Source organism: Trichechus manatus, unplaced genomic scaffold (genome assembly GCF_000243295.1).
Source record: "Trichechus manatus latirostris isolate Lorelei unplaced genomic scaffold, TriManLat1.0 scaffold00008, whole genome shotgun sequence".
Taxonomy (NCBI): domain Eukaryota; kingdom Metazoa; phylum Chordata; class Mammalia; order Sirenia; family Trichechidae; genus Trichechus; species Trichechus manatus.
Window position 1 is genome coordinate 6,981,071 of NW_004443944.1, and position 18,753 is coordinate 6,999,823.

At 44.6% G+C, this 18,753-nt stretch overlaps 1 protein-coding gene across 1 annotated transcript; it reads left to right on the plus strand.

The window, feature by feature from the left end:
• Window positions 1-1,017: 1,017 nt before the first annotated feature.
• On the plus strand, window positions 1,018-14,023 carry LOC101341799 (zinc finger protein 343-like). The gene is made up of 5 exons (XM_023742779.1): window positions 1,018-2,012; window positions 2,244-2,506; window positions 2,681-2,739; window positions 6,201-6,327; window positions 11,590-14,023. The coding sequence occupies exons 2-5, from the start codon at window positions 2,473-2,475 to the stop codon at window positions 13,341-13,343; spliced, it is 1,974 nt and encodes a 657-aa protein (XP_023598547.1). The 5' UTR covers window positions 1,018-2,012; window positions 2,244-2,472; the 3' UTR covers window positions 13,344-14,023.
• Window positions 14,024-18,753: the final 4,730 nt, after the last annotated feature.

Below are 18,753 nucleotides of genomic sequence, written 5' to 3' on the forward strand. Positions count from 1 at the left end.
CGAGATGATGAACTGGCACAGCAGCTTGGAGAAGGTGGAAATCTGGCGTATAGGTTTAACCTCCACATCGTAGGAACCAGCTTTGTGTTGATTTTTATTCATGAACTTATTTGTTTACAGTGTATAGTTCTTCGTGTTTCATTTCCTTCCTTCACTCCCTTCCTCTGCTGTTTCCACTGGCTGTGTTCCGGAGGCTGCCCTGTTGGCCTTGGTCCTGGAGTGAAGACGACAGTGAGCACAGCTACAATTGACACATGATGGACATGAAGCCTGAGGGAGAAACAAGCCTCTGTTACTTTGTCACTGAGATTTTGAGACGTTGTTTCTTACTACAGAATAACACAGCCCATCCTAAACAATACTGACCCTTTCCTCTGCTTTACTCGGAGCGTCCTGCCTTCTTCAGGGTGAGTTTTGAACCCTGTGGACATCTGGTCGCTCTGCTTTTTCATGTAGTCATTTTTTCAGTGGACATTGTTTTAGCCGTTGGTGAAGAAAAGGGGCTTTGGAATGAGAATCTTGCATTCCAGGCAAGTGCATGTAGCACTTGACAGCTATATGACCTTAGAGACAAACCAGCTTCTCAGTGCGTCCGTTTTCTCCTCTGTCAGAAGGTGTAATAGTGGTATTTCCATCTTGGCCGTGTTGTGAAGATTAATGGAACTCTGTTGAGTACAGTATCTGGTTTATAAATGTTAAGCTACTGATGCTGTTACTGCCAGGAGCAGGAGAGCTATGCTTACTAGCTTAGGCTAAGTTGTGCTGCAGTAACACATGACCCCAAAAGCTCATGCGATCCGACCTTAAATCCAGCCCTATCCCTCACCCTTCCTAGGTTGGTGTTGGCTCTACACCGTGACCTTTTACAGCAGAACTGAGGCTGAAGGCGAGCCTGTTTGGAGAACATGTTGCTCTCGTGGCAGAGGAAAAGGAACAGGAGAGGTGGTGGAGTCATGTAACACTTAGAAATCCCACCATCACTTTCACTCCCATGCATTGCCCAAGGCAAGTCACAGCGTCAAGACTGAGGTCAGGGGCAGGGAAACAGATAGTAGAGGAAAATGATAAAATCTGCCACAGAGGCCTATTTTATGCTAATCACTAGGATAAGCAAATGACCAGCACATTTTTTCTTATAAGAAGCTCACATTCTAGTGAACGCAGTGATTTAAGTAAAAAAATTGCAGTATGGTTTGATTGAAGTCATGTGTAGGTTGGACAGAAGAGCGAGTGAGCAGCCCTGCCTAAGGGGTTGGGGGACGAGTCAGGAGAGCATCTTAGGAGAACCCCAGCTAGCCTTAGAGGGTACTAGGCAGCAGTAAGGAGTCCTGTCCAGAGGCACCTCTGAAGATAGGCCTGTCAGTCTGTTTCCGAAAGGTCAGGACTTTGAAATCCCTATGGAGAAGTTCTACTTCACACACATGAGGTCACCGTGAGTGGGAATCGACTCAAGGGCAGCTAACTACAGCAACAAGGCAGCAGTAGGACTGTAGGCATGTGGGCTAAGGTCCTGGCCAGGGAGTCTGAGGAGCTTCTGAAGGTGCCATAGCTCTACCACCACCTGCCTCCTCTAGACCCCATGAGTGGGGGACTTTGACTGACAGGGTCATGTGACATACACAGAATGGAAGGTGGGGTGTTATCTTTGTAGAAGTCATTGTGAGACCTGGAGGGACTCGGTTCATACACCTTATTTACGTGGTCGCATCCCCACAAAGGTGACATGTGCTTTATTTACGTTAGAAAAAGCCGTCCAATCCCCTTGGGGGGCCATAAGCACATTATTTGCATAGTCCCACCTGATCATTGTTTGGGAGTCACAAAGACTATGGCTAGAAGGGCCATATGAACTATTTCACTGAACTGCAGAAGCTGACTGTCACATACCCTGATGGCATGGAGGGAGACAATAGAGGCTCTTTCTCCGCAGGCCTTAGGCTGTATTCCATCTTCTCTCTGACTCGGGTAGCAGAAACTGATCTGGAACATGAAGCTTGAATCTGAAGTGCGGGGTAAGAGGGGTGCAGTAAATTGTGACAGGTGAGGGAGAGGGTCAGGGAACAGGCTCGAGGGCTTGTAGGCCAGAAATGAATAAAGGTAGAAAATCCAGAGGAGCCGAGTAGACTGAGACTCTGTGATTGCTGAGTGAAGAGGGTGAGAGAGGACAGGACCCCTGCTGAGGAGGCATGGGTTTAGCTCACAGGGAAGGATCCAGCAGCATCAAGTTGCTTCTCCACCCACAGGTCCTGGATGCATGGAGACAAGAGGGCTTTCATAATGAGGTTTGAACAAGTCCCCCAGGCAGCAGGAATCCATCTTGAGGTGAAGTAACTTCTGACTGGCCCTGTGGCAGAATTTCAAGGCAGTCACCGGACTGACTCTGGGGCCATCACGTTGCCTGATCTTTCAGCCTGGGGAGAGCAGGACTGGGAGAAGATTTTGGCTTCAAAGAACAGGGAAGACGTGGAGACCATGAAGAAATTGACTCCAAAACATGAGGCTAAAGGTGAGAGTTGTGGAGGGTGTGGAGAGGTGAAGGGGAGACCAAGGCTCCAGGTTCAGGTGAGAATGCTTCAGTGGCCACAGCTGAGTGAAGTGGCTGCTTCCTTCCATCCCAGGGCTCAGAAGAGCTACTCTGGGAGCATTCTGGGAGGTCTCACAGCTTCTCTTTCTCCCTTAGGTGTGTCTTCTAAGGATACTGACTGGTCCCAAGAGAAGAAGAGGAAGCCCACAATACTGGTGAGTTGGAGTTACCTTATTTTTCTGAAATGCTGGCCCCTTTCCAAGAGAACAGGTATATATACCCTTTCTCGGGAAGGGAGAAGGCCATCAACATCTAGGCATTTCATGCCTTAATGTCAGGCATAATGTTAAGCATTTTAGAACGGTTGTTGCAATTTTAGATTTTATTTTTCTTGCTGAAAAATATACCCAGGATTAATACTAAGAATCTGGGAACCTCTAAGACATAAGGAATTTTTTTTAAAAAATTGAGATTATTAAAATTTTAAAATATACTATTAAATTTTACTGTACATCCACATACATACTATCTAATGCTAGCATCGTATATACTGGGCTCCTTTTTTTTTTTTTTTAATTGTACTTTAAGTGAAAGTTTACAATTCAAGTTAGTCTCTCATACAAAAATTTATACATACGTTGTTATGGCACCCTAGTTGCTCTCCCTGTACTGTGACAGCACATTCCTTCTTTCCACCCCTGATTTCCCATGTCCATTCAACCAGCTCCTGACCCTCTGCCTTCTCATCTCACTTCCAGACAGGAGCTGCCCATTTAGTTTCATGTATCTACTTGAGCTAAGAAGCACACACTTCACGAGTATCATTTTACGTCCCATAGTCCAGTCTAATCTTTGTCTGAAGAGTTGGCCTCGGGAATGGTTTTAGTGCTGGGTTGACAGAGAGTCCAGGGGCCATGCTTTCTGGGGTTCCTCCAGTCTCAGTCAGACCATTAAGTCTGTTCTTTTTACTAGAATTTGAGTTCTGTGCCCTACTTTTCTCCTGCTCCGTCAGGGACTCTCTGTTGTGTTCCCTGTCAGGACGGTCATTGATGGTAGCCGGGCACCATCTAGTTCTGCCATTCTCAGGCCGATGCGGTCTCTGGTTTATGTGGCCCTTTCTGTCTCTTGGGCTAATACTTCCTTGTGACTTTGGTGTTCTTCATTCGCCTTTACTGCAGGTGGTTGGGACCGATTGATGCATCTTAGATGGCCACTCACTACCTTTTAACACTACTGGGCATCTTTTTACTTTTTAATTACTGAACTTTTAAAACATACAGAAATAGCATGGTGTCTTAGTCATCTAGTGCTGCTGTAACAGAAACGCCACAGGTGGATGGCTTTAACAAAGAGAAGTTTATTCTGTCCAAATTCAGGGCATCAACTCCAAGGGAATGCTTTATTTATTGGCTCTGGAGGAAGGTCCATGTCATCAATCCTCTCTTGGTCTGGGAGCTTCTCTGCGCAGGAACCTCAGGTCCAAAGGGTGCGCTCTGCTCCCGGCACTGCTTTCTTGGTGGTATGAGTCTCCCCACTCTCTGCTCACTTCCCTTTCCTTTTATCTCTTGTAAGATAAAAGGTGATGCAGGCCACACGGCAGGGAAACTCCCTTTACATTGGATCAGGGATGTGACTTGGATAAGGGTGTTACATCCCACCCAGATCTTCTTTAACATAATCTAATCTTGCCTCATTAACACAGGCAGAGATTAGCATTTACAACACATGGGAAAATTACATCAATCACAAAATGGAGGACAACCACACAATACTAGGAATCATGGCCAAGTTGACACATATTTTGGGGGACACAACTCAATCCATGACACATGGTAAAAATAGTTTCTCAGTTACCATCATGTAGCTTCAATAATCATCTATCATGGCCAGTCTTATTTATAGGAATATGATGTTGTGTCAGTAAATCTTAAAATATCAGTTATAAAATACTCACTTTTCCCCTTCTCTGTTCAATTCTGAGACTAGCTGCCCACACAGCACTTCCTTCTCTGACCCTGGCCACCTGGAGCTAGGTCAGTCTCACAAGTTGAAAGGATACTCTTCTTCACACTGCCAGATAGGCAGATTCTAGACACAGTTTCAGAGTCCACATGACCAACACTTCCACCTTGCTGGCTGCAAATTTGAGGTGTCTCTTCGTGCTTCTTGATGCCATCTGCAAGCTTGGGAGTCCCCTCCTGGGCTCCCTCATTTCGGACCTGTGGGCTCTCACTACTCGTTTGGGTTTGATAATTCACTGGAATGACTCACAGAACTCACAGTAAGGGTTGTATTTATGATTACAGCTTTATTATAGCAAAAAAGGATATAAAGAGGCGCATAGGGAAAGGTCCGGGAGGGTTCCCAGTGCAGAGCTTCCACGTCCCAGAAAGGGATGTGCTGCCATCCCACATGCATGGATGTCTCTCACCAACCAGGAAGCCCGTGGAGCTTCGGTGTACAGAGCTTTCGTTGACTTCATTACATAGTTGTGATTGAGTACATCAGCTCCCTTCCCTCCTCTAAGGTCAGCTGGACTTTGAAAGAACTGATGTGATTCCTTACTGATCTTGATGTGCACCTATGCAGCGTTTATGTTTATTCCTTTATGTAATTACCATGGCAACTGAAATTTGAATTTTGTTGGGGGACGAGGCTTATTTAACTAAACCATGGTAACTGAAATTTGTGCATATTCGAACTGTGCAAAGTATGAAGTTTCTGTATTTAAAATGGGGGAATTATAAAGCAAATGGATTTTACATCATACCTCAATAAAGTGTTCGTAGGAGCCCTGACAGTGCAGTGATTAAACATTCAGCTGCTAACTGAAAGGTCAGTGGTTTGAACCCACCAGCTGCTCTGTGGAAGAAGGATGTAGCAATGTGCTTCTGTAAAGATTACAGCCTTGGAAACCCTTTGGGGCACTTGTATTCTGTCCTGAAGGGTGTTTGTGAGTCAGAGTAGACTCCGGCAACAGGTTAAAGTGTATTGTTTTTAAAAATTAAGTTATGTGTAAATGTCCTTTTTCTGGAATATTACTACCATTCTCTTGCCAACTGTTTCTGCATAGATGAAATACTACTCTACGTAATGAGTGAAATGTTAAGGACTTTATTAGAAAAGCTTCTTAAAATACATACACAGAGATAGTGATTTTACAGATCCCATTTAGTTCCTGAACTCTGCAGAAATGCTCCCTCCAGGCCCCATCTGTTCACTCCCACTTTTCTGTGTAGGTGAAGTTTCCATCCATCTTCTTTAAATCTTCACTGTCCCTTAATGCCTAGCACAAGCCCCACCTCTGTGACGCCTTTTGTTCTTTTCTAGCCCATCCTGTACTCTCCCATCTTTGAATTCCTCCATTATGAATTCTCAGTCACTTTCTTGAATACTGCTTAATACTTTCAGATTGATTCACAAAGCATTTCTCCAATGAAGTCATACATGTCTGAGGGCCAGGATGGGTTTTCTGCATCACTTGTGCTCCCCACAGATTTATTACAAGGCCAGGTATACAGTCGTGTCCAAGAAAATTTGATGTGGGGAACTGTGTTCTCTGAAAAGACTTAGATGAACTTCTTCAGATCCAGACTCTTGAGGGCCACCAGTTAAACTCCTCTCGTTGGGAAAATTGATGGTGATTTGCTGTGCATTGATTTACTGCTTATTCTAGGAACCAGTTACATTCGAGGATGTCACTGTGGTCTTCACAGAGGCAGAATGGAAGAGACTGAGCTCTGAGCAGAAGCACCTATACAAAGAAGTGATGCTGGAGATTTATAGGAATCTGCTCTCATTGGGTGAGCACGTGCTCTTTTCCTTTGTTAATTCAGTAGATATTTATCAGACACCTATTATGTGCCAGAGGAGCCCTGGTTGCCCAGTGGTTAAGCACTCGGCCACTAACCGAAAGGCTGGTATTTCAAACCCCCCCGCTGCTCTTTGGGTGAAAGATGTGACGGTCAGCTGCCTTAAAGATTTATAGCTTTGGAAACCCTATGGGACATTTTCTTTCCTGTAGGGTTTCTATGAGTCAGAATCAACTCAGTGGGGTGTTTTTGGTTTTTTATATTTCAAAGATTTTCTATGGGCTAAACAGTTTGGGCTGAACTATTAGCCTAAAGGTTAGTGGTTCGAACCTATGCACCAACACCAAGGAAGGAAGGCCTGGCAATCTGCTTCCGTAAAGATTACAGCCAATTAAACCCTATGGAGCAAATAAAATAAATAAAACGAAAGTAAAAAATAAATCCTATGGAACAGTTCTGCTCTATAACACATGTAGTGGCTGTGAGTTGGAATCGACTTCATAGCAACAGGTTTTGTTTTGTTCTTCCTTTGTGCCAGATAATGTTCTAGACACTCAGAACGCATCAGTAAATGTAATAGAAATTCCTGCCCTCACTGGGTTTACAGAGTATAAGGAGACAGACCAGAAACAGTGAACTTTATATACAAATTAGTTTCCCATTTAACAATTTTTATACAAATTGTTCTGTGACATTGGCTACAATTTTCACAATGTGTCAGCAGTCTCATCATTTCCGTTCTGTTGGTCCTGTTTCCTTTGATCTAGCTTCCCTTCCCCTTCTTGCCTTCTCATCTTTGATTTTAGGTACATGTTGAGTGTTTGGTCTCACGTGGTTCATTGTTTCAGGGAGCACCTTACCCATGGGTGAGATTGTTTTTTTTAAGTCCATCTATCATTGCACTGAAAGGTGATCTCCAGAAGTAGTGTTAGTGCCAAGTTCACAGAGTATCTTAGGGCAATAGTCTCAGGGGTTCTTCTAGTCTCTATTGGTCCTATAGGTCTGGCCTTATTTTGGGAATTTCAATTTTGTTCTACATTTTTCTCCTTTCTCCCATTATATCCAGGACTTTTTATCGTGACCCTGGTCACAATGGTAGGTAGTGGTAGCTGGGCACCGTGTAGTTCTTCTGGCCTCAGGTTAGAACAGGCTGATTCATGTAGTCTATTAGTCTTGTGGACTAATTTCTTTGAGTCTTTGGTTTCCTTCATTTTCTTTTGCTACAGGGGAGTAGAGACCAATCAGTATTTCTTAGAAGGCTGCTTGCAAGCTTTTAATACCCTAGACACTACTCACCAAACTAGGGTGTAGAACATTATCTCTCTGAACTATGTTATGCCATTTGACTAAGGTGACTCCTGAGGCTATGGTCTTAAGCCTTTTAACCCAGTAAACCAATCCTGTGAGTTGTTTGGCTATGTCTAGGCAGTCTCAGTAACTATGCCCCCGATGTGCTTTATTATATTTATGGATATATATGCAGCACACACAAACGTGTACACCTTTGCCTACAGATTTACCTATACATGCACGTGCATGTACTCGCATATGCCTTCCTATGCACATGTATACATACATATCTACCTAAGTAGTTACATGCATATTTTTTGGTTGCTTCTCTGAGGTTACCTTTTTGAGTAATTTTTCGCTTTTGGAACCCTGCTAGTGTCTCACATACTAAAAGAAATTAAATCAACAAAGAAAGAGGGAAAACTCTAAAACAGAATACAAAAAGAAACAAATCTAAATCTATCCCAAATGAATAACATGACCCCAGTGAATGGGGGGTAAACAATCCAATTAACCTTTGAACCTTTGATCATATAGTCAGTCTAAAGCAGGGCTTGGCAGCCCAAGGGCCAAATCTGGCCTGCCTGCTGTTTTTGTCAATAAAGTGTTTCAGAACACAGCCGTCTGTTTATGTATTGTTTGTGGCTGCTTTCATTCATGTATGGTAGAGCTGAGTAGCTGGAACAGACCTTGTATTCTGCAAAGCTTAAAATATTTACTATTTGATCCTTTACAGAAAAAGTTGGCCAACTCCTTGTGTATTGTCAAAAAAAAACAAACAAAACAAAAACCTGTGTATAAATCTTTCACGATATTTCGTATGTTTGTTTTCTGTAGCTGTATGGGTCAACTATTCTGAAACCCTTTCCTTTGAATTTTAAGATTAAGTAAATGAATAAATATACTGATGCTGGGAGCCAGGTTTCTCACTATTGGAGAAGGGAGATATAAATATGGAATGGGGAAGGCTAGAAAGAACCTGGATTTGGATTGGAATAGGAGGTGTCAGAATAGACTCAGGGGTTTTAAAGCATTTGGAGACCTAGAGAAAGGCAGACATACACACACAACATACACCCCAGGTGAATTTGAATAAGTTCTGTATAAACAGAAAGTTTAAGTGTTAACAGAAGGGTCGGAAGTTGAAACCCACCCAACAGCTCTGTGGGAGGAAAGAGCTGGTGATCTGCTCCCATAAAGATCACAGCCTAAGAAGCCCTGTAAGGCAGTGCAGATCTGTCGCATGGGGTCGCTGTGAGTTGAAATCGCCTCAACGGCACCTAACAGCAACATTGTGCCATTAAGTGTGCTGATTGTGAGAATTGTACTGTGGTTAATGTACGTAAATACAGTTGTTCTTTAGAAATAATCAGGGGTAAAAGGGCATGATGTACAGCAAAGTTGCCCAAAGCGGCCTCTATAAATCTAAATGATCTTTAGTGAAAGACACTTTTACTTGTATGGGGTTAGAATTATATTAAGTTTATGTGATTTCCTTAACAAGGGTGATAACTGTCATGAGCCTGCAGGTCCCGTGTTTAACTCAGAACAGACACAAAAGAGAGTCTTTCTCCCACTAAAATCCTTCTCAGAGACGCAGAGTGTAACAGACTGCAGTCTGAATGACTTGGTGCGCTTGTAGGTAAGCCCAAGGAAAGACAGCAACAAATCACAGGGGATCAAAAAATCAAGACTGAGAGTTCAGCTCTCAAAACTCTGGAGTTACCACACCGTCTCACAGGAGATGACTGGCCAGAAATAGAAACAAACCCTAGTTAGGTTACTCAGAGAACCTAGGTAAATAAAGTAAACTCGGGGAGCCTCTGAGAGAGCCCCCAGAGCCTGCTGAGAGACTCAGCCACGGCAAGGCTGCCGAGCCCCCAGACATGAGTGTGTTTGAGCAGCTCAGCCCCAGTATACTCCCAGTATAGCCCAGCAGTCCCAGTCCAAGCAAGCGAAGTGCAAACAGATTGTCAGAAACTAAAACAAAGATCACAGAGGGTTAACCAATAAAAAAGCTGAATAGGTATTTGTTTATGAGTGAGCAACCTGTAATTCAGATTTATTTCATATACAATCTCTATAACTACCACTGCATATTGTGGTGAAATGAGTCCCTTTATGTGGCCTTTTGCCTTGGTCCTTGGAAAAACAACTTGAGAGATTGTCCCTCTAAACTCTGAAGAGTGACCTTTGCCCTAGTTTTCTACCCTAGAGGGTTTGTTACATTTCCTGGGTAAGCTATAAATAACGTGGTTTTGATACTTTTTGTTTGGTCATGGGCTGTAGCCTGCCCTGTGATTGGTGTGCACTTGCAGGGATTGGTCAGTAAATTGTGCAAATGAAGTATCTGTAGGCTACTGTGCAAATGAAGTGTCTGTGGCCAGTCGAGAAGGGATTGGTCAGTTTATGGCCCTGATTGGAGGGCTATGCCTTGAAATTGATGAGGAGTTTGTATATATTAGCAGCCGACTTCAGAGATTTTTGTCAGGTAGAAGGAAGCAGGAAGAGAAGCAGCAGTAAGAAGCAGAAGGAAGAAGGAAAAGCAGAGAGAGAGAGGAGGCAAGGAACCTCCTAAAAGAGCTGTAACCCAGGTCAAGGGCTATAACACTAAAGACAGCGAGAGGCCTGGGAGGGGCCTGGTGGCGACAGATGGCAGTGCCAAGAGGAGCTTATCTGGAGGTGGCTGAGAGGAGGGCTGCAGGGTCAGGAGGAGCTGAGAGAGCTGTCCTGCACTGAAGAGGGGAGAGTTTGCCTACGTGCTTCTGATTCTGATCCTGAGTTGTAGCCTGTTGATCCTGATCTGGAGTTGAACCCTGTTCCTTAATAAATCATTTCACCGAAGTATGGTTTGTGAGTTCTTTGTGGCCATTGCAACAGATTATCAAACCCGGAAGAGAAGCAGAGGTGCTGTGGTGAGGACAGCTGGTGTCAGAATTGGTAAAAAGATTGGAGGGTAGAGGTATGTCTGACCTCCACCTCATGGGAATCAGCTTGGGCTGATGCTGATCATTATCCCTTCTGAAGTTGGACGGGTTCAGATGCTACTTCTATGCCATTTTCACAAATACACTGTCGTCTGCATTTGGAAGCCCGCCAGCTGAGTCAACTTTTTATGTCTGTCAGTCCCTTTTTATAGTAAGAAAGATCATGAAAGTGATTTCCACATAGGTTGTAGAAATGTTATTTCCAAGTACTAGCAAAGTGTTACGGGCAGTATAGATCAATATGAGTATCTATGGCTTAGAGAGTTTTAGTAGAAGAAAAAGGCTAACTATAACAAAAGTGTTTACAAAGCTTAATAGTGTCTGATGCTTACTTGAGAAGTTCCTAGTTGGGCTGATGTGTTGAAGGGTTTTTGTTGTGGATATCTGGATTGCAATACCCAAACCCTCTGCCAGTGAGTCGATTCTGACTCATAGTGACCCTGTAGGACAGAGTAGAACTGCCCCATAGGGTTTCTGAGGCTGGAAATCTTTATAGAAGGGGACTGCCACATCCTTCTCCAATGGATCGGCTGGGGCGTTTCAACTGCTACCCTTTTGGTTAGCAGGTGAGCACGTTAATCTGTGCATCACCTTGGCTCCTTCTAGATTGTAATAGAAAGTATAATTTCTAAAAACGGAATATAAGTGAATTACTGGTGAGAAACAAATTGTGTTGTATATATTGTCAGTTACAAGTGTGGCAGTAAGATTGTTGTTGGTTGCTGTCGAATCAATTCCAATGGATGATAACCCCATGTATGCAGAGTAGAACTGTTCCTTAGAGTTTTCAAGGCTGTGACCACTTAGAAGCAGAGAGCCAGGCCTGTCTTCTGAACCGGAAACCTTTCGACTGGTAGGCGAAATCTTACCGATACCACCCAGGGACTCGAGCAATGAGATACTGTCTGTCATAAGAGAAGGAGAAGAGCCCAGGAGCCCACTTAGGCTACTCTAACGGAAACCTTTCTCTCTTCAGCAGAACCGAAGCCAGAACTCCAACCCTGCTCCTCCTGCCTTCTGGCTGTCTCCTGTCAGCGATTCCTCAGCCAGCACGTGCTTCCCATCTTCCCAGGCTTCTGTGCGGAACATCACTTCCATCCAGGGTGTTCCAGCCCAGGGCATCAGAAGCAGCCAGAGCAGCAGGATTCTGAGCAAAGCTGCTGGAGGGAAAACACAGAAGGTCAAGAGAGAGAAGAAGTCTCCAGACTCTTATGTGGGAGGAGAGGGGAGAGAGGGACTTCCAGGGCGTTCTCCAGCCCACCCCAAAGACGGTCAGCAAGCCCTAGAGAAGGCAACACAGAGGTAGGGGTGGAGCCCAACTCAGCCCAAAAGATAAAATCTGTGGTAAGAGGCCAAGGGTTGAAGGAATTAGAAACGTCAAGATTTGGAGCGCTCAGCTCTAGAGAGGATGAACCAGACTGTGGCCTGAAGTCAGACTTCATCACACGCCAGAGGTCCCTTTTACAGGAGAAGCCCTATGTTTGCAGTGAGTGTGGGCGAGGCTTTACCCGGAAATCAGTCCTCCTCATGCACCAGAGGACACACGCAGGGGAGAAGCCACATATGTGCAAGGAGTGTGGGCAAGGCTTTAGATGGAAGTCAGGTCTCCTCATACACTACAGGACACACTCAGGGGAGAAGCCTCATGTGTGCAAGGAGTGCGGGCTAAGCTTTAATCAGGAATCAAGCCTTCTGTTACATGAGAGGACACACTCAGGGGAAAAGCCACATGTGTGTGAGCAGTGTGGGCGAGGCTTTAACCACCAGTCAGCTCTCATCAGACACCAGAGGACACACTCAGGTGAGAAACATTACTTGTGCTTGGAGTGTGGGCGAGGCTTTAGCCGGAAGTCAGGCCTCTTTCTCCACCAGAGGACACATTCAGGGGAGAAACCACATATGTGCAAGGAGTGTAAGAGAAGCTTTAGACGGAAGTCAGACCTCCTTATACACCAGAGGACACACTCAGGGAAGAAGCCACATGTGTGCAAGGACTGTGGGCAAGGCTTTAACTGGGAATCAAGCCTCCCTTTACACCAGAGGATACACACAGGGGAGAAGCCTCACGTGTGCAAGGAGTGTGGACGAGGCTTTACCCAGAAATCAGTCCTCCTCATGCACCAGAGGACACACTCAGGAGAGAAGCCACACGTGTGCAAGGAGTGTGGCCGAGGCTTTAGCCATAAGTCAAATCTCATCACACACCAGAGGACACACTCAGGTGAGAAACCTTACGTGTGCCTGGAGTGTGGGCGAGGCTTTAGCCAGAAGTCAGGCCTTATCGGACATCAGTGGAAACACACAGATAAGAAGCCTTATGTTTGCAGTGAGTGTGGCAAAGGCTTTACCCAAAAATCAAGCCTCCTTATACACCAGAGGACACACTCAGGGGAGAAACCTTATGTTTGCAATGAGTGTGGGCGAGGCTTTACCCAGAAATCAGTTCTTCTTAATCACCAGAGGACACACTCAGGGGAGAAGCCACATGTGTGCAAGGAGTGTGGGCGAGGCTTTAGCCACAAGTCAAATCTCATCACACACTTGAGGACGCACTCTGGTGAGAAACCTTACGTGTGCCTGGAGTGTGGGCGAGGCTTTAGCCAGAAGTCAATCCTCCTTACCCACCAGGGGACACACTCAGGGGAGAAGCCATATCTGTGCAAGGAATGTGGGCGAGGCTTTAACCGAGAGTCAAGCTTCCTTCTCCACCAGAGGACACACTCAGGGTAGAAGCCATATGTGTGCAGTGAGTGTGGCTGAGGCTTTAGCCAAAAGCCAGGCCTCGTCAGACATCAGAAGACACACTTGGATGAGATGTCTTGTGTTTGCAGTTAGTATGGCCAATGCTTTAACTGTAAATCACTGCTCGTACATCAGAGGACACAGAAGCTCTGTGTGTGCAGGGAGAAGGGGCAAGAATTTGGGAAAAAGGCACACACTTCAGTATACATTGGAGAACAGGTGTTTTTTTGGGAGAAGCATGTGGGCAGGGAGAACGTGAGGTGCTTTAGCAGTAAGTTGTACCTCTTCTTTTACCAGAAGACACACTCAGGGAGAGCTGTGTGGGCAGGGTCTGTGGGCGGAACTGCATTCTAGTGTGCCTCCTCAACTGACTTAAGAGGACAAAATGTTGTCACCACAAAGTACTACTTGACCCACCTCTGAGGGAGTTTCAGGAGAAGTCTCCTGACCACCTATACTCTGTATGAGGTGACGGCGTGAGTAGTAAGTAATTTTCCACATCCTGCAACCAAATGGAATAGAAAATTAGAAGTCTTTACTTAAATAATCTAAGAATGGTTGACTTGTTTTATTTTCATACACCAATTCTTTCTGATGCTTTGTTGTCCTCTTGTTGTAATAAAGATTTTCTTTAATAAACCGTAACTCAGGCTGTGTTACTCATCTGTCCTGAATGGCACATGGAAATCAGATTCACTTTCAAGTTTCTTGAATGAATTCAACCCTTAAGAAAAAATAAGTCCTACATACATTCATTGTGGAATCTGATCCTTTGCATGGGGAAAGGAGTGATCTAGGTTTTGGAGACAGATGCCAAGTGAAGGGACAGAATGTCCCACATCTCCAGGGACTCAATTACCTCTTCTCCTAAATGATCATTTTTTTTTTTCTGTTACTACCTTCTGTTGGTTTCTGTGACAGCTTCCTTCCCTGGTTTTCCTTCATACTTTCTCGTCTCTCTTCTGGTCTGCTGAATCTTTCTCTATGCATCAAAGCAATGCTGTTCCCTATTGCTCAGTTCCCAGTCCTAGCTCCAGGGTCCTATTAACTACTGACTCTCCCTCACCTCGAAGTCAGGCTTTCCAGCACCTTCCAGATTCTGAGGTCAGATGTTTTAACTATGCCCAGATTGTTTTCCAGTCTTGTTTCTTTGGGCCTCTTGGCTACTCCATATGTCAGGTCAACAGTAATAGGTCTAAAGACCCCTGAACATGTTTCGAATACCCGGTGTAAGGACCTTTAGCCATGTCCTCAGCCCTCCAGTCCTAGGACCCAGCCCTGCTAGTAACACTCCCACATCATTGTAATAACTGCTATTAGACAACTTAGCCATTCAACCTCTGTTGTTTCTCACTCCAAGGACCTGGCCCTTTAGCCACACCCCTGTCTATCTCTCCTCATTCAGAGCCCAGATTGTCCAGTTTTTTGACAACTCTGCATGTCCTGGCCCTTACCCTTGCATCCTGGGATAGTAATTATTCACTGGAAAGAGCTTGCCTAGGCTGCAGCAAATTTGTTTGCCCAGCTGGACTTTGCCAGGTCCACAGAATGGGTATCAGAGTTTGAGAATCAGAGAAAGCATTGAGAGTTTTTGACACCTCATCAAATCAAGGCATGGAAAAATGTCAAAGGAGTCACTGGCCCCACAGGTTATACCCACTTTCCCTAACCTTCAAGTCAACTTTCCAGAGGATCCTGAGTCTGCTCAGGTGGGGAAAAAAGATGGGAGCACCTGGAATGTGTGCTCCCATCCTTTGCCACATTTGCCCTAATATACCTTTGCGAGCACTCCCCTCATAACAGCAACGGTCTCTTTCTGGTCAGAACTGGAAGCCACAGGGAAAGTGATACAGATATGTAATCTCTAGGGGTTTGAGGAGGGAGGATTCCTGATAACCCCAAAGCCCTTTCCCTGCAGTTGGGAAAGAAATGCAATCAAGAAACCCAGCAGCTTCCTTGGGGAAAAAAAGGATGGAGATAGAAAACAGTGCAGACTCTTTTTACCAAAATCCCCCATAAACGGTAGCAGCCTCAGCCATGCCAAGGGAATGGACTCTCCTAGCCTAGCAGAGGCAGGGGCAAAGGGTTGTCTTTCCAGATCTGGCAAGGAGCTTCCCCAGACTACTGCTTCCTTCCTCCTTTGTCTCTTAGAAGGTCTGCTGGAATCAGGTCCCCATCACTCCATCACAGAGGGAAGCATAACTGAGGTGTGCTGAGGGAGGGGGAGTGTTGTCAAAAGGGAGGTAAAAATGCCCTACTCACCCAAACTTTGGTTTTGGTATCCAGGGAGGAATAGCTTAGTTTTCGTGTTAGGAGCCAATGGCTTATTTCTGGCATTAGGTCAGTGGTCTCAAACCCAGATGCCTGCAGAGCCCAGACAAGTCCTATTAATGAGGGAACCAAACCCAGATTGGAGGTGGGGGGTAGATAATTTGGAGAATCAGGAAGCTCACACTCAAGTCACTTCACAGCATCTCCCTGTGATGGTTAATGTTATGTATCAACTTGGCTGGACCATGGTCCTCAGTCATTTGGTAGTGTGTGAGAGCAATCTAAAATCTGAGACCCTCGGTATGACTAAATTCCTGACTCAACGTATAGTCAATTTGCCTTTGACATGCACCCCTACTTTGAGTCAACAACTATGTGATTATGCTTGTTTAGGTATGTGATAAGAGGATATACTGCAAGAGGATTATGACAAAAATGTTCTGTTCTCAAAAAATGTTTATGCAAAATGTTATGAAAAAATGCTTATGCAAATTGGCTTTAGGAAGTCTGTGATGGAAAGTGGAGTAACTGACATTATGAAAGATTTACTTCTGACATTTTGTAAACCCAATCCCTCATGTATAAAATCCCCCTCTCATTTCAAACACTGGAGCACTTCACTTTGTTCTTCCCTGTTCCCTTCTGGAACCATTTTATTCAACAGTAAAACCTTTGCTTTCTCCTTAGCAGGTTTAAAGAGCCTTATTTTAAAACTGTGACAGGCAATTACGGAAAGATGTGATTTGACAGATATGTAACAATGCTGTCATCCTACATTTTGTGATCTACTTTAATTATCCTCCATTTGTGGCATACATCCGATATATATAGACGGTCTGGCAAAGTGCACTGGCTTGCTTTGGATCCTGCATCTAGCTCATCTTCAACTGACCTCTAGTTCTTGGGACTTTGCCCAGCAACCTGCTGACTTTGGGATTCATCAGCTTCTGCAGCCCGTGAGCCAGCAGCATGTCCACTAACCTGCCAAATTTGGTACTTGTCAGCTGCTGCAGCCCGTGAGCCAGCAGCCTGTCGTCTGACTTGCTGATCTTGGGTTTGTCAGCCCCTACAACCATGTGAGGAGAAACCTTACCTTAGGCTGAGTTTTCTAGAGGAGCAAAACCAGTCAAGTGTATATGCATATATACAGAGAGAGCTTTATATCAAGGAAATGGCTCACACTATTGTAGAGGATGGAAAGTCCCAAGTCCATGGGTCAAGCATCAGCTGGAGGTTTCCCGTGACTCATGTAGCTGTGTGTGCTGATGAACAGATTCTTCATTCAATTTCAGCTAGAGGTGTTAGGAAACAATAGAATAGTGTATTTGGTTGGTTTGCTGAAGCATGGATTAAGCAGTGGCCTATATTAAATGAGGTTGAACAAATGACACAGAGGGAAGACGACCTTGTGAAGACGGAGGTGGAGATTGAAGTTATGGCACCACAAGTCAAGGAATTTCTGGAGACACCAGAAGCTGGGAGAGTCAAGGAAGGATTCTTTCCTATAGCCTTCAGAGGAGTGTGGCCCTGCCAACACCTTGATTCCAGACGTCTAGCCTCCAAAACTGTGAGAGAATAAATTTCTGTTGTTTTAAGCCACTCAGTTTGTGGTAATTTGTTGTGGCAGCTCTAGGAAACTTAACACAAGGAGGTTGCCCAGAGAGTGGTACATGCCTATGGGAGCTTGGTTGGAATTGGAAGGGTAAGGCTGGAGCATGCTTTGTTGAGTGAGGTCTGCATCAAAGGACCATGCTAGCGACATGGCAGAGGCTGATGTGAAGTGGAGGACACTAGTCTCCCATCACTGGAAGGGGCCCTGGAAGCATGTTTGCTGTGATTGCTTCACTTGGTGTGAAGGCAGGAAGAGGCTTGAAGCATGGGTCTGACTCTACTATTAACCATCTCCATGTCTTTGAGAATTGGTGTCCTCAGGTGTAAAACAAGTCTCCTGGAACAGTGTTGCCCTTCTCAAACGATTACTGCTGTTTTAATGTAGGGACTGATCAGATAACCAGTGCAAACGCAGCCCGGAGAGATGCGTGCTACTTACGAATTCAAAGATAGTTGTATGTGTGATGGAATAGACTTTCTTCATCCACTCCTGCCTCAGCTCCTTTCTTCTCCTCTTCAACCTCTGTGAAAAGAGGATTTTTGGTGAGCCTAAGTAGAGAAAGACTATGTTAGCATAACAATAAGAGCTGAACACAAGATTTCAAAGTGCGGCTCAAGAAGACAAAGTATTGTAATAAAATGTGCAAAGACCAAGAGTTAGAAAACCAACAATGAAGAACACACTTAGCATTTCTCAAACTGAAAGAACTGAAGAGAAAATTCAAGCCTCAGGTTACAATACTGATGGCTTCTAAGGGGAAAATATTAAATGACGCGGGAAGCATCAAAAGAAGATGGAAGGAATACACAGAGTCACTATACCAAAAAGAATTGGTTGACGTTCAGACATTTCAGGATGTAGCATATGATCGAGGACTGATGGTGCTGAAGGATGAAGTCAATCTGCACTGAAGTCAATGGTGAAAAACAAGGCTCCAGGAATTGACAGAATACCAACTGAGATGTTTCAACAAACAGATGTAGCACTGGAAGCGCTCACTTGTCTATGCCAAGAAATTTGGAAGACGGCTACCTGAACAACCAACTGAAAAAGATCCATATTTGTGCCCATCCCAAAGAAAGGTGATCCAACAGAATGCAGAAATTATTGAACAATGTCATTAATATCACACACAAGTAAAATTTTGCTAAAGATCATTCAAAAGTGGTTGCAGCAGTATATTCACAGGGAACTGTCAGAAATTCAAGCTGAATTCAGAAGAAGATGTGCAACGAGGGGTATCATTGCTTATGTCAGATCGATCTTGCCTGAAAGCAGAGAATAACAGAGAGATGTTTGCCTGTGTTTTATTGACTATGCAAAGGCATTCAGCTGTGTGGATCATAACAAATCAAGGATAATTTTATGAAGAATGGGAATTCCAGAACACTTAATTGTGCTTATGAGGCACCTGTACGTAGACCAGGAGGCAGTCGTTTGAACAGAACAAGGGGATGCTGTGGCCTAAAATCATCAAAAGTGTTCATCAGGGTTGTATCCTTTCACCATACTTAC

What these genes read in the sequence shown, in the direction of transcription:
- LOC101341799 (XM_023742779.1), top strand. Translation starts at nt 2,473, where the DNA reads ATGAAGAAATTGACTCCAAAACATGAGGCTAAAG. An exon ending in AGAGGAAGCCCACAATACTG is followed by an intron (nt 2,740 to 6,200) that starts GTGAGTTGGAGT and finishes TGCTTATTCTAG; the next exon opens with GAACCAGTTACATTCGAGGA. An exon ending in TAGGAATCTGCTCTCATTGG is followed by an intron (nt 6,328 to 11,589) that starts GTGAGCACGTGC and finishes TTCTCTCTTCAG; the next exon opens with CAGAACCGAAGCCAGAACTC.